Genomic DNA, 16,454 nt, shown 5'->3' on the forward strand with positions numbered 1-16,454 from the left:
TTAACTGATTGAAGCAGTTTATTGCCGCACAAAATGGCATTTTAACAGTTGTCTCGCTTTTAAAATCTAGGAGACGTTCAAAACAAACGAGATCCACAAAGTGAGTTGGTCGAGTCGCGCTAACCAAGATGGCGACACGGCGGGTACACTTTTCACGGAGTATGAGCGTTCTATATATTTTCAATTCAGTGCGCCAGACTCGCTCACATACTTGATTTGTGGCATACACATGGCCATTGGGCTTTCACGGTGTAATTTGTGTGAGGCTTTTGTCCGAGTGAGCTTGAGTCGAGAGGGCGAATGTACGGGTTGGGAATGTACGGGTCTCCCTTCCCCCGCCCGGCAACGCCGGTACTGGAGGGCGTCACAGGATCGGTGAGTCTCCAAAATCCGCTTCGTGCTGCTGTTGCGAAGATGCATGACGATGTCGCAATTGTTGTGCTGCTCTCCTCCCATGAGAACTGCAACGCCATTGTTGACTGGCCCTCCCCTTCCCCCTCCGTCCTCCCTTCCCCTCCCCTTCTCCACTTCCCCCTCTCTTCCCCCTCCACCCTACCCCCTCTCCCCCCTACCCTCCCCCTCCTCCTTCCCTCCCACCCTTCCCCCTCCCGGCAATGCCGGGTACTTCTGCTAGTTTTAGAATATTTGACGCAGTTTTCAACCTCCGAAACGAGGTAATAAGCTTTTTTGAAATACTTTTTCAAATGCTCGAATCTCATTGGTTCCGGTGTTGGTGAAGATTTTCGTTGAAGATAACCAGGGCCCGTGCGGGCCCCAGGAACGAGGTTGGTCTTAAAGTATTTTAGTTACAAATTAGAGGTGCATAAGATTGTGAATCAAACAAAGACGGGTGAAACAAACTCCTATTGAACTTTTTCGCAATTTTGTATGCACACTTCCGCATCCGCAAGATGGCGGCCTCCATGGAGCGATTTGGTGCGTCAAAGTTTCGAAATTCTCAAAGGATCCAGAAAAATCTGGCTTTTCAACATAATACGCGTTCATTCACAACACCGGCTTCGCCGGCTATAAATTACAGCTAATTAGATATTGATAGAAGATTCCTACTATGGAATAGAAGTATATAAATTTAATAACGCCACTTACAATAACCTTAAAAACAGTAAGCTTCCTGTTTGTAATGATTTTCCATTTTGTTTGACAGCTATGCACGCAGACAGGTAAAAATTATCTCGCTCATCTCTGCGCATGTGCAATCAGGACGAATTCTGAGCCAATGTACGGTAAAACGGCAGATTTGTCTTTCATTCATGTTGTGATTCACGTTCATAATATAACATTCTATTTAAACAAGTTGTTCTTCGATCATAAACTGACAAGACGGATGAACCGACAGACATTAATTGCTTAACCCCGCTTTTCACTTCACGTGGTAATGACATTTCTTCATGTGGCACTTTAACTGCTCCTGTGCCAGATGGTTAAGAGTCAATGCCTTGGCGATGGATTGGAACTGATTGCTTCCAAGGCCTTCGAGGCAGATACCTGACTCGACGACAACATTCTCACTAATAATGACCAACTTCCAAACAAACCCCTCTAATTACTCCTCCTCAGACAAAATGAACAAACCTCCTCGGCCAGTCTCCGTCTCCTCCCCCCTCTTCTGCTCATATACTTCTAAAAGTTTATATTTCACTGGCCGTAGTGTGTCCAAGTGCTGCAGAATCGAGCCATTCACCCAAACCAATCGATCAGCTTGTTCACTCAAAAACTGGTCTATCATCTCTCTTGCATCAGATACTGATACTTCATAGAGTGCTTATAACAAATACCTGTTCTTTTCAATGCATAGATTCATCATTTTTCACAGCTGCGCCTTTTAAACCCAATACAAAGAAGGTGGCAACAAGGCAAATTCTACTGAAGCTAATTCCACACAGAAAACGTGTTTGAACTCAGGATTTATAATCAAAGCACAATTCCTCTATCTGGCCTTACATTTCTTCATTGGACACTGACATTTCAATATAATGCCCACATACTCAACTCTTGTTCTAGCTTGTTTTAACATAGATGAAGTTTGTTCTTTTCACCGCGTACTTCATATTCGGTCAACAACCATTTGAATCGAAAGTAAGCCGCATACTCCGTATCCACGATTGCAAGCGTTTCCTTGATACCATAAAAAATGTTTAAGGCACTGTAAGGCATTTGCACACACTGCAAAACCCCGGTTAACGTTGGGTATGCGTTCCTGAAAAGTGCAACGAACAGATGTCCCCACATCCCTTCTCTACTCTACTCTGGATGTTGTTGAGACCATTGCGCTGAGATTTACAAAGCAAGAGCATGGCCAAAGTTCTCATCAGACAAGTCAGTGGCCTCTTGATCTTTTCTCTTTTCTTATCTGGTCTTGCACATCTTCCTCTTTCTGTCCTCAGTCTCTCTTAGCTTTTCCAGTACAAAACAGATCAATCAAATACTTTGCATCACTTAATAATAAACCCAATGTCAGAGCACACGTGGCAGTTGGTTAGGAGGGGAGTTGGGAGGGGCAGAGGTGGAGAAGAGAAACCAAAGAAGGTCAGATGAGGCACTGCATCAACTGGATATGGAAATCAGTATATGTAATAAATTTTTGAATAGGTGGGAGAGAAGGAATGGGCACAGAAGGGGTCTAGGACGAGAAGAGAAGAAGACCTCTTCCTTTCAATATTCAACTCGGTCACCTTATTCTGGGTATTCAACTTGTGCTCCTCTGAAAGCTTTTTTTTATTCAACCGCTGGCGTTTTACTTCTTTCCTTCGTGCATCCTTTCGCTGCTGCTTTCCCTCTTCCAACTGAAAAACAAAAAATAGGGGAAATACCCCTGGGCGCTCACCTGGTAGAATAAAGCAGTACACCACACTGACTAAAGGTATTTTTAACAGCATCATGGGATTTTAAGCCAATTTAAAGGGATGCTGGAAGACAGGGCAGCATGTAGAATCATACTAATGAAATCATAAGACTTTAACAAACAAAAAAATACCTATTTTGGGGGATCAAAACCCCCACACATCCCCTTAAACCCTGATTTTTTTAAATGTTGTGAACAAACGTTGATGCATCACGGGTGATGAAGGTTGTGGTCAAGTTTCATCAGAATTGCGTGTGCAGTTTCTGAGAAGGCAAATACCTATTTTGGTGGGGCAGCACTCCAGTAGACCCCCTTAGGGGCCTATTTTTTTTTTTATGCCGTGAACAAACTTTGCTACATCACGGGTGGTGAAGGTAGTGGTCGAGTTTCATCGAAATAGTGTGTGTAGATTCAGAGAAGAAAGCAAATACCTATTGTGGGGGGAATGACTGTATATGACCGTATCGGCAAATGTTAACCATATAGAGTCATAGACAAACAAATGACCGTATAGGCAAATACCTGGACCCACTTTGACCGCCCGTGTATCCCCTTGCATTGGACCCCAATTTTTTTAATGCCATGAATAAACTTGAGTTGCAACATAACAAAGAACATTTTGCCAAGTTTGGTCACAATCCAATCAGTAGTTTCAGAGAAGAAGTTGCAAGTGTTTACGGACTGACGACACACCATCGCATAAGCTCACCACTGGAACTACATTCTAGGTGAGCTCAAAAGGTTAAACATGGTGATGGAAACAACATTTACAAGGAAGATGAGGAAAGGGAGCTGAGACCTAAATGAAAGAGGTTTACAATGCAACTCACCAACACAGCAAATCCCAAATGTCAATAGAAACCTAAAGTGGGAAAAATAAATGAACAAAAATACTGGCATCATTCTTCACCTTGCGTTTTCGCTCTTCTGCCGTTCGCAAAATTTCCTCCTTAAATGGTGCTGAATTTGGCACACCTGGGTCTTTCCTCCGTTTCTTCACACCTTTTCTTTTGGCCTCCTTACGCACCTTCCGGCGATGCACTCGAATCTGTACAAGGTAAACTTGTGATTTTCCAAGCATACTAGTAACATGCTCGTTAGAAAAAAGCAAATGGAATGGGGTTAAAGGGCGCCAGTTTGTTTCGGTAGTTCGCATAAACCGGAAGTCATTTCACTTCCACATTTGGGGTGTTGTATTTCTGTCTCTGCTTCGTTCATTGATGGGGTTTTCACGAAAGCACCGTTTCTGCCACCTTAGTTAACATTTTCAAATGAAGAAACTTCACATATTCAAACATGTTTGTCTTTTCGGAGAGCAACTCGTGATTTTGTTCCAGGTGGCCACGAAACCCGGCCCGGCTCAATTAACCACAGGACAAAGCCTTTCAACAAACCGTTCTAAACACCCAATAGAACGTCCAAATTTCTCCGGAATTTTTACATACGAGTCTAGAAGGGCACAACCACAACAAGTGACTGTTAAAAATGCCACCAACAACTTCTTAAAGCATAAAATTAGTGCAAAGTTACTTCAGGGAAAAAAAAAATAACCACCCTTTTTTGCAATTTTTTTTGCAAATAACGTATGTTCTTGGTATATGTTTGAATAAAAGAGGATCCACTGTACTATATTAATAATAACGATGATAAACTACTAAAGATCCATAACATTCTCATATTTAAAGCATCAAAAGATACCAGGTCTTTTAAATAATGTTAATTTGACATTCTAAAAAAAAAAAAAAAAAACAACCTTTAGAGGCCATTTTTCCCCGCAAGCGGGGGTTGGCCTTTTTCGGGAACTGTGGTTGTTGTTGTTTTTCGGTCCCCTTTTTGAAGCAATGTTTTACGGCCGGATGCCCTTCCTGACGCCAACCCTTTTTTGACATTTGACATTTAATTTGTTTAATTTGACATTCTAACTGGTGTATAAAATCTGGGTACATGTAACAGATTTTCATTTCTGCTATTATGGAGGGAATCTAATGTTACATGTAACTCCACTAACCCCCACCCCACTGAAATGAAATAAACTTCAATTAATGAAGGTAGTACAGGCATCATGGACCGAATGAACTCCTCCTGTGTCCAACTTTCTTGTATTATAATTATCCTCTTATGTACATTTTATTACCCAATATTCAAACATATTGTAGGACATCCCCTGAAACCCTCTCCTTATTCTCAAAAAACTTGTTTTGCTGCTTCAAATCGGTCACCTCATTCCCTCAACTGGATCGTGAAAGCATAGAACTTCTCATTTACCAATGTCCAGTTACTGTTCAAAGTGTGGAGAACCCTGTATGGGACATAACGGTACGAGCATTCTGGGTTTAGTTTATCTCTATGATAAAATAATGAGCTTACAACCTTATCAATCAAGACCATTAATCTTGTCAAATTATTAAATAATACAAATCAAAGAGACGATGATCAATAAATTGCTTTAAAAATGAAGTTTATCTTCATGTACCGAGTTTACCTTCATGTACCGACACGTGCCCCTCATCTCTACTGCATAGGCAAACATCACCAAGCAATTTGTTGGTCCCAACTTTAATATACTGTACTTCACATGTGCAAATAAACCAGTGTTCCTGTAATCCAACAATTGTACAGTATCTATTGATATTCGAAAGTCTAACACCCAGTGCGTTAAATGATGGGTGGATGATCAAACAACGGTGGCCGATTTATCTGTTGGCTAGAATTAAAAACAGGTAAATCAATTCAATCCCACCTTCTTCTCGATCATGTATCGCTTACGACATGTAAGCCGCTTGCTCGCCTTTTTCAACTCTGCACAAAAAGACAAGTTCATGAAATTGCATCACACACCAATCCCCAACTAAATATTTTCGATATATTTAAGGAAAATAACAACCTAGGATTACAATAACTGGAAAACAAACAAGTAGAACTATATTCAAAGTACACCACCTCGATGCCAAATAAATAAATAACATCCTCCAGCGAGCGACATTACGGGGCGCCTTTGGCCCCCGGCGATGCCATCTTGCAGCACATGGAGATGGAATTGTGAGTCGGTTGTGCACATTAATTCATCACTTGTGCAATAAAATAAAATAAATAATAATCATAAATAATTAATTTCTTAATCAATTGGCTAACAGCATACCTAAACCACCATTGCTTCATCCGAATAAGTATTTTTTTGAAAATTAACTCAGTAATTAATCGAAAAATTAAATAATTAATCAATTAATCAATAAAACAAAATACCTTTATAGCCAAATCACTTGGTCATTGTCGTGTACAAATATCGGCTTCCTAGCTCAAAAGGTGCCTGACATATTGAAAATAAATTGGTACTTAACAAATCAATAACAATGAAGTAATTAATCAATTAATCAAAAAATAACAAATACTGTTTTTGCCAAAGCACTTGTTCATCATTGTGCCAAAATTTCAACTGCCCTGCTAAAAGATGGCTGAGCCAAACAAACAAACAAGAAAACTCGAACGGGCACTCAGTAGAGCGCATTCCTCCACCAGGCTGAACAGTTTACACTTTGTATTCACATGACTAGCCCAGGCAATCCAAGAAGAAGTGAGACACTTACTGACCGCACCTTATTTTGCCTTTGTTCTTGGTTCTCCATATTGTGAATGTAGAAAAGTGGTGTGTCAATTAATCACACTAAATATCGCAAAGTATCGATTAACCATACCATATAATCGCAAGGTATCGATTAATCATACTGTATATATCGGAAAGTATAGATTAATCATACTATATATATATATCGGAAAGTATAGATTAATCATACCATATAATTGCAAAGTATCAATTAATCATACAATATATCGCAGAGTATCGATTAATCATACTATATATCGCAAAGTATCGATTAATCATAATATATTGTTACGGTTTTTAGAACCTTCACTTTGTAAAATAATAATTCTTGTAAATATCCCCCTTTGTAAAGGTTGCACCCTAGTTGGGCCATGTACAACACGTAGCAAACCATAGATTCTTCTTTAGTTATTTCATTAGTATGTGTTTCAGTTAAGGATCTGTTTTCAATAGTTTGACTCTGCGTTGTATTAATCAAATAAGATAGGCCCCTTCAATTATCCCCAATCACCTCTCTCTCTCCAAAGTGCAGTAGCCATATGGCAGCATTCGCTGCCCTTTTGGTTTGTTTGCTGGCCCCAAGCCGCCATTACGCACGCAGTCAGAGTGGGAGGAAAAGGGAGGAGCGGCCAGGAACACAGGCGTGGCCCCCATCGATGCGTCACGAGGGGAGGTACGAGTGAACCCTTGTGACCAATCCGGGCCGAGGCGTGTTCACGAGTAGGCGGAGCAAAGAGGACGCGGCTTAATACGCGAAGCTTCCAAAAAAAGCGCGAACGCAAAGCCTTTAGAGGAGTTGAAAGAGTTGAACGGCAGAGAGAGAGAGAGGCAGCAGATGAACACGACGAGTCGTAAGGCAGGAGAGTGGGTCCGTTGACGGCGACAATACCGCAATATATTCGCATTGTCCGACCGCGTGAAACCGATACGTGCAGCTGCCGCCGGGTTTCGCCTCAAGCCCGGAGCGTGGACCGGAGCGCGACCTGGAGCGGACCTCGACGCTGTGCCATCTGCCCGGACCTTCCTGCCCTGCCATCTGCTTGGACCTTCTCCCGTTTCCAGCCATTCCCTATTCGTGTAAGTCCGTCTGTATTGTCCTGGGAGTGTTAATATAAGAGTGTCTAAGGTTGCCCTATGTCCTTTTATTTCCTCTCCTTGTATATTCCCTTCTTTCGTTTCCTGTTGTAGATAGTAATAAATCATATTTGTTCTTCCTTTACCCTTCGTATTCTTTGCTTCCTCTCGTCCAATCGTCTTAGTCTTTTCCCCATTGAGTACCTGTGGCACGATTTGGCCAACCGCTAGAATCTGGTTTAGACCTTTTGCTAACGGCTCGGGCCTCGGATTGCTAAACCGCTCGGCAATCTTCCATCTTGTCCGTGGCTCGAGCAGAAGTATCGTCCTGCTTTGCGGAGAGGTTGGCGAAGGTATCTGGGACTCCATTGACCAGTCACCCTGGTCAACCTCAACCCCGCAAAGGAGCGCGATATCTTCTAGGACTCGGACGGCCAGCTTAAAAGACGAGGGGATTAAACCCCCCTCGGTAAGGGGGAGTGCCGTAACCGAGATCCGTAACAATATATATATATATATATATATATATATATATATATATATATATATATATATACAGTGGGGAGAACAAGTATTTGATACACTGCCGATTTTGCAGGTTTTCCCACTTACAAAGCACGTCAAGGTCTGTAATTTTTATCATAGGTACACTTCAACTGTGGAAGACGGAATCTAAAACAAAAATCCTGAAAATCACATTGTATGATTTTTAAGTAATTAATTTGCATTTTATTGCATGAAATAAGTATTTGATACATCAGAAAAACAGAACTTAATATTTGGTACAGAAACCTTTGTTTGCAATTACAGAGATCAGACGTTTCCTGTAGTTCTTAACCAGGTTTGCACACACTGCAGCAGGGATTTTGGCCCACTCCTCCATACAGATCTTCACCAGATCCTTCAGGTTTCGGGGCTGTCACTGCGCAACACAGACTTTCAGCTCCCTCCAAAGATTTTCTATTGGGTTCAGGTCTGGAGACTGGCTAGGCCACTCCAGGACCTTGAGATGCTTCGTACGGAGCCACTCCTTAGTTGCCCTGGCTGTGTGTTTCGGGTCGTTGTCATGCTGGAAGACCCAGCCACGCCCCATCTTCAATGCTCTTATTGAGGGAAGGAGATTGTTGGCCAAGATCTCGCGATACATGGCCCCATCCATCCTCCCCTCAATACGGTGCAGTCGTCCTGTCCCCTTTGCAGAAAAGCATCCCCAAAGAATGATGTTTCCACCTCCATGCTTCACGGTTGGGATGGTGTTCTTGGGGTTGTACTCATCCTTCTTCTTCCTCCAAACACGGCGAGTGGAGTTTAAACCAAAAAGCTCTATTTTGGTCTCATCAGACCACATGACCTTCTCCCATTCCTCCTCTGGATCATCCAGATGGTCAATGGCAAACTTCAGACGGGCCTGGACATGCGCTGGCTTGAGCAGAGGGACCTTGCGTGCGCTGCAGGATTTTAATCCATGACGGCGTAGTGTGTTACTTATGGTTTTCTTTGATACTGTGGTCCCAGCTCTCTTCAGGTCATTGACCAGGTCCTGCCGTGTAGTTCTGGGCTGATCCCTCACCTTTCTCATGATCATTGAGGCTCCACGAGGTGAGATCTTGCATGGAGCCCCAGACCGAGGGAGATTGACTGTCATCTTGAACTTCTTCCATTTTCTAATAATTGCGCCAACAGTTGTTGCCTTCTCACCAAGCTGCTTGCCTATTGTCCTGTAGCCCATCCCAGCCTTGTGCAAGTCTACAAATTTGTCCCTGATGTCCTTAGACAGCTCTCTGGTCTTGCCCATTGTGGAGAGGTTGGAGTCTGATTGAGTGTGGACAGGTCTGGAGACGGCTTTGCGGTCGGTCTTTGCGGTCTTTGTGGTCGGAGACGGTCTGGAGACGTCTTTTATGCAGATAACGAGTTCAAACAGGTGCAGTTAATACAGGTAATGAGTGGAGAATGGGAGGGCTTCTTAAAGAAAAAACTAACAGGTCTGTGAGAGCCGGAATTCTTACTGGTTGGTAGGTGATCAAATACTTATTTCATGCAATAAAATGCAAATTAATTACTTTAAAATCATACAATGTGATTTTCAGGATTTTTGTTTTAGATTCCGTCTTCCACAGTTGAAGTGTACCTATGATAAAAATTACAGACCTTTACGTGCTTTGTAAGTGGGAAAACCTGCAAAATCGGCAGTGTATCAAATACTTGTTCTCCCCACTGTATATATATATATATATATATATTGTTGCAGTTTTGTGTTTTTACAATAAAGGTTAATTTCCCCTCATAGTTTAGTTACACTACAACACGTAGCCTCGTTTAAGCTCAGTTATTTCACAGTAAATGTAAGCGTAGACCTTTCCTATGTTTAGTTTTGCGTTGAGTACGACAAGGAGGGTTAGGTCCTTTATGATGCCTCGATGCTTTGGGTTTTGGCGCAAAATACCACGAGGCCGGCCTGAACAAGTCGATCAAGGCCGAAGGAAGGTGGGGCAGGAGTGGGAGTGGCCGGTAAGCACGAGCCGCCAATCAGGGCTGGAGGGCAGTGACTTACCACTGCGGCAAAGGGCGGGGTTTGGAACATTCGATGCGGGCTAGGGCGGGGCCAATATAACCCTGTGCCCGGAGCCCCCACCTCAGTTATGAGGGGAGATGCGCTGATACGAGTTATGAGAAGGGAGGCAGATGAGTTATGAGAGTCAGTTCGAAGCGCTGTGTTCAGTTATGAGGGGAGAGGCGCTCGTTGAGTTATGAGAGTCGCTTCGGAGCGCCAAGTTATGAGAAGGGAGGCAGACGAGTTACAAGTGATGAGCTCGGGTGAAAAGCGCATGAGTTACAAGTTGAGTTCTCAGTTGAGCTGGAGTCAGATCCCCGAGGAGTTGGAGGGCAAGTTGCGCTGAGTTCAGTTACGAGAGCGAAAGCGTGCAGTTGTATTAATCGCGCTGCGAAAGACAGCCGTGCCAGGCTACAGAGATGCGCGTATATTTTCCCGCCTGCCTGCCTTTGCCAAGACACGCGCTGCGAGGACTCTCCCACCTGCCTGCCTGCCTTCGTCGGGACACGTGCTGTGACCGCCAGAGGGCCACGCCGGGTGAGCTGTTCCTGGACGACCAAGGCCGGCGCGTTCAGCGCATGAACAATTCTTCCTTCATCCCCCTGTGAGTGTGCGTGGGCCCATTGTCTGGGTAATTAGTTACGACTGTTTAAGACTGCCCTGTGTCTCTGCTTCTTCTACCAGTGTACATTGTAAATAATAAAATAATTAAACCTGTTATTCCTTTGATTCAACCGCTTTTGTCTCTCCATCATTGACTTAGCATGGTACGAATTATATCGCTCTGATCGGGTTCCAATAGCAAGGTAACAGCACGGACCATGTGGTACGCCATCCGCTCGGGTGTACTCCATTAAGCGTGGTTCGTGCGAGACTCGATCCCCGCTTCCGCGGCGGCGTGGGTACTTAGGTATGTGCGAAAATTGTCCCGAAACCCTGTCCCGCGTCTGACCGGAAGTGGAGACTCAGTCTCGCAGTTGCGAAGACCCAAGGAGAACAAGGGGCTTAATCTCCCCTTGGTAAGGGAACGGGCTTCGGAAAACCGTAACAATATATACATATATATACAGTGCATTCAGAAAGTATTCAGACCCCTTCACTTATTTCACATTGTGTTATGTTGCAGCCTTATGCTGAAATCGATTAAATTCATTTTTTCCCTCATCAATCTACACTCAATACCCCATAATGACAAAGAGAAAACTGGATTTTAGAAAGTTTTGCAAATTTATTAAAAATAAAAAACTGAAATATCACATTGACATAAGTATTCAGACCCTTTGCTATGACACTTGAAATTTAGCTCAAGTGCCTCCCATTTTTCTTGATCATCTCTGAGATGTTTCTACACCTTGATTGGAGTCTACCTGTGGTAAATTCAATTGATTGGACATGATTTGGAAAGGCACACACCTGTCTATACAAGGTCTCACAGCTGACAATGCATATCAGAGCAAAAACCAAGCCACGAGGTCGAAGGAACTGCCTGCAGAGCTCAGAGACAGGATTGTGTCGAGGCACAGATCTGGGGAAGCCGACAAATAAAATTTCTGCTGCATTGAAGGTTCCCAAGAGCACAGTGGCCTCCATTATTCTTAAATGGAAGAAGTTTGGAACAACTAGGACTCTTCCTAGAGCTGGCCGCCGGGCCAAACTGAGCAATCGGGGGAGAAGGGCCTTGGTAAGAGTGGTGACCAAGAACCCGATGGTCACTCTGGCTGAGCTCCAGAGATCCTGTGTGGAGATGGGAGTAACTTCCAGAAGGACAACCATCACTGCAACACTCCACCGATCTGGGCTTCATGGCAGAGTGGCCTCTCCTCAGTGAAAGACACATGAAAGCCCACAGAATCTTGTTTCTCAGTCTGAGGGTCCTTTAGGTGCTTTTTTTTGCAAACTCCAAGCGGGCTTTCATGTGTACACACACACACACGCACGCACGCACACACACAATCACACACACACACACACACACACACAATTATACACACACACACACACAATTATATACACACACACACAATTATACACATACACACAATTATATACATACACATACACTCTTATACACACACACACACACAATTATATACACACACACACACACACACACACACACACACACACACACACACAATTATATATATATATACACACACACACACACACACACACACACACACACACACACACAATTATACACACACACACACACAAACACAATTATACACACACACACACACACACACACACACAAACACAATTATACACACACACACACACACACACAATTATACACACACACACACACACAATTATACACACACACACACACAATTATATATATATACACACACACACACCTAAGGTGAGCGTGACCATGTACCTGCTAGTTTCCAGTGCTGTATTAGATCATCTCCGAATAGTGTTATATTGTGAAATATTTTTCTTCATGACCGGTGTGGTTTTAAACTCTTTTTGGAACTCGGCACCGTGCTGTACACCGTTCAAACTTTAAATTTTATAATTTAATTTCAATTATGAACTCCAGGTTGACAGGTTCATGACATGACAGGTTCAAAGGGAAAATTTACAAACGAGTTAAAAACTACAGTTTCTGGAATGCCAGTGTGGGGTTTTGCATTCTCCTTGCTTTCATGTCTTATTCCAATACATGTTAATTAAAATGTTGGTCAAACAAATGTCAATGTTTACCCTCGCAAGAGCAGAGCGTATTGCATTCGAGTCCGTTTGTTACTTGGCCAAAAAAAATATTATTTTAAAAAAAAATATTAAAATATTAAACATAGATAAAATATATATTTAAAATATTAATATTAAAAAAAAATTTTTTTTTGCAAGTATGTTGATCACTCCGGTTTGTGTGTGTGTTTGTGTGTTTGTTTATTTGTCCGCTCACTTATACTTGCCTACAGGTCACAATTTTAAACCGATCTTCACGAAACTTCACCAAATGGTAGAGTTTGTGGTCCGACAAAATCCTATATATTTTTGGGGTCAAAAGGTCAACATAGGCCAAAAGGTCAACATAGGCCAGATTTCTAAAATTGTCAATTTTAAACCGATTAACTTAAACTTTGAAGACGATTTGCATATCAGGTCACTGAATTCAACCACAAATTATTTTTGAGGTCAAAAGGATGCTCTACTGAATGCCATTCTATTTTGTTCTGTTTTGCCAAGTGTCACTCTATGAGTGATTTTTCATTTTGTCTGCCTGTCTGTCCGCTCACTTACACTTGTCTACAGGTCACAATTTTAAACCGATCTTCACGAAACTTCACCAAATGGTAGAGTTTGTGGTCCGACAAAATCCTATATATTTTTGGGGTCAAAAGGTCAACATAGGCCAAAGGTCAACCACTTTTTTTCAAATTTCTAAAATCCTCAATTTTCATCCGATTGACTTGAAATTTGAATAGGATTTTCACATCAGCTAACTGAATTCAACAATAAACTATTTTGAGATCAGCATAGGCCAAAAGGTCAACATAGGCCAAAGGTCAACCACTTTTTCAAATTTCTGACATCCTCAATTTTCATCCAATTGACTTGAAATTTGAATAGGATTTTCACATCAGCTAACTGAATTCAACAATAAACTATTTTGAGATCAGCATAGGCCAAAAGGTCAACATAGGCCAAAGGTCAAAAACCATTTGAAATTTCTAAAATCCTTAATGTTCATCTGATTGACTTGAAAATTGAATGGGATTTACAAATCAAGTAACTGAATTCAACTTAACAACTATATTTGAGGTCGACATGTCACAAGGTCAACATAGGTCAAAGGTCAACTAATTTTTCCAAATTTCTAAAATCCTCAATTTTCATCAGATTGCCTTGAAATTTCAAAAGGATTTTCATTTCAGCTAACTGAATTCAACCACCAACTATTTTTGACAGCATAGGCCAAAAGGTCAACACCGGCCAAATTTCTAAAATTGTCAATTTTCATCTGATTAACTTAAACTTTGAAGACGATTTGCATATCAGGTCACTGAATTCAACCACTAATTATTTTTGAGGTCAAAAGGATGCTCTACTGAGTGCCATTGGACTTTGTTCTGTTTTGCCAAGTGTCACTCTGAGTGATTTTTCATTTCTGTCTGTCTGCACAGCATAAATATGATTTTCTCTGCAACTGTTGGTCCGATTGACAGGAAATTTTCATCATCGGTGCACCTCCTCTTGTATAATTTTTTTAATGATAATTATGACGTCATGTCACGTGGTACGGGCGCCACCTTGGAAAAAGCAAAAACATTTGTACCTCTATCTCCGAAAGCACTGCATATAAAAAACGAAGACATGGCTCATTGTAAAGAACTCTCATGGGGAATAACATATGTTAATGATGTCATCGGTGCCTCCATTATGACGTCATAATTCGACAAGTACAAAACTTCATCCGATCAAGATAAAATTTCTTGAGTGTCATCTCGGGATAAATTGGTGTTGTAAAAAAAAAAAATGACGCCATCAGCGACGTGGATTGGTCGCTATATTTGTTTTAACACAAAAGCCTTAAAACCATTACAACACGTCCTGGTGTGGTGAGGGTCTGCAATCTCTGATTGCTCTTTCTTGTTATCTATCTATAATTCCACTAATCTCTGTGTGTCTGTGTGTGTGTGTGTGTGTGTGTGTGTGTGTGTGTGTGTGTTTGTTTGTCTGTGACCGCTGTTTCTCGACAACTACCGGTCCGATATACTTGAAACTTGCCAGGTATATTGCTGGGGACCCGAGGATGTGCCTTTTCAAGGTTTGAAATTAATCGGACAAGTGGTTCCCAAGGTATGGTCACCGTACTCGCAAGCCGTTCGCTTTGGCTTTGCGAATGGACCAAACCATTTCATGTAAATAGAGGGGGGGGTTCTGTGGTCGTTCGCTTTGGCTTTGCGAATGGACCAAACCATTTCATGTAAATAGAGGGGGGGGGGGGGTTCTGTGGTCGTTACTGCCACGTGGTTTCAAAGTTTTTTTTTGTTGTTGTTGTTTGCACGCATGTTTTTTTGCACCCACGTACGGGCACGCCCTAGTATTCTTAATTAGATCATTCCTAAAAAGTACCAAAATGTTGGCATGATTCAGTCATTTGATAGAATGCAAGAGAGACCCTTCAGGAGAACCCCGGCCTGTAGTTGTAGGGCCTTAAACAGGCAACAAGTCATTTAGAGTTTAGACGTAACAGAAAATACTAAATACATGTTGGTGGTACTTACTACATGTACTTGTGGCATGCATGTGTGACGTGTTTTACGTTGACTCTCAGTAATAAAAAGGAAGAACCGATGGTGCAATTACCCCCCCAAAACCCAACCGCTCCCAAACATCCCCAAAAAACCTACTCAGGTTACATACACAAAGGAACCATCAGATCCATGCTCACGTACAACAGCAAGTGATAGAAGCTTTAAACTGCACATTTTAAAACAAAGCTATACCAGTCCACATCAAAACCGAATTTGAAAGGGGAAACCGTTCTTTCGTATGCAGCACACGGCAGGGAGATTGCATCAATATGATCTAAGGGTGGCACGACAGTGCCAATGATGCAGTGCCCCCGTAGATTGGAACAGGAATTTAAGATTTGGTCAGGTTGCCGCCATTACTCATTAGCTAGTCTACTCTTCCCGAAGGAGACCTTTGACTTTGAGGTCCACTAATCACTAATGCCGTAATGGTGGAAAATCGGACGCCGTGTTATGTTTAACTTTAAGTTTAATGTCCACCTGAAGGACGGCACACATGGATTCCTCGCCCTGCACATTAAACAACAGGACGACAGTTTACAGCTGGGTCGGGATTCCAACCCAGTTTGGACAGCTCAGGGACGAGTGAGTGCACCATTACGCTAACCTGCCAACCCCGGGGAAAACAGTAAAAATTAGGGAATTACAATCAAATAGCTCCTGAAATACGTTATCGGATATACTTGAAAGTAAAATACAAATAATATGAATCTACATAAGCTCATATAATAAGAGGAAATTATATCAGTAAACGAGAAAAGCTTACTCGGCCGCTTCATGCTGAACCACGTGCAAAGTGTAACGCTGAAGGGTGAAGGCCGCAAACCGGAATGCCGTAAAACTGAATAGTGCCACAAAGATGATAGCGGCAAAATGACGTAAAGGGGTTTTGTTGTAGGTGTTGTTTATTGAGATTTTTTCTACTTTCATCGGAGAAATTATATACTGTACTATATAGTGCATAGGATTGGTTCTGAAACGAGTCAGAATAACTCAGACTTTCCCTTCAAATCGCGTTTACAAGTAAAGTACACCATCAGCATCCCCCAGAATAAATGAAAAATAAGTTCAGTTTTGATTTTTGAAGGA

The 16,454-nt window shown here is 42.1% G+C and overlaps 1 protein-coding gene across 2 annotated transcripts in view; it reads right to left on the reverse strand.

The window, feature by feature from the left end:
• The window catches only part of GNL3 (G protein nucleolar 3), a 63,543-nt gene extending 47,331 nt beyond the window's left edge, over positions 1–16,212 (reverse strand). For both annotated transcript variants that reach the window (XM_068112666.2, XM_068112665.2), the window contains exons 1-4: positions 16,132–16,212; positions 5,604–5,662; positions 3,774–3,911; positions 2,694–2,804 (exon numbers count right to left, since the gene is read on the reverse strand). In XM_068112666.2, coding sequence (XP_067968767.2) covers positions 2,694–2,804; positions 3,774–3,911; positions 5,604–5,662; positions 16,132–16,144 — 321 coding nt within the window. In that variant the 5' untranslated portion in view covers positions 16,145–16,212. The remainder of the gene's footprint in view (positions 1–2,693; positions 2,805–3,773; positions 3,912–5,603; positions 5,663–16,131) is intronic.
• Positions 16,213–16,454: the final 242 nt, after the last annotated feature.

Source organism: Myxine glutinosa, chromosome 4 (assembly GCF_964187855.1).
Source record: "Myxine glutinosa chromosome 4, kmMyxGlut1.1, whole genome shotgun sequence".
NCBI classification, from domain to species: domain Eukaryota; kingdom Metazoa; phylum Chordata; class Myxini; order Myxiniformes; family Myxinidae; genus Myxine; species Myxine glutinosa.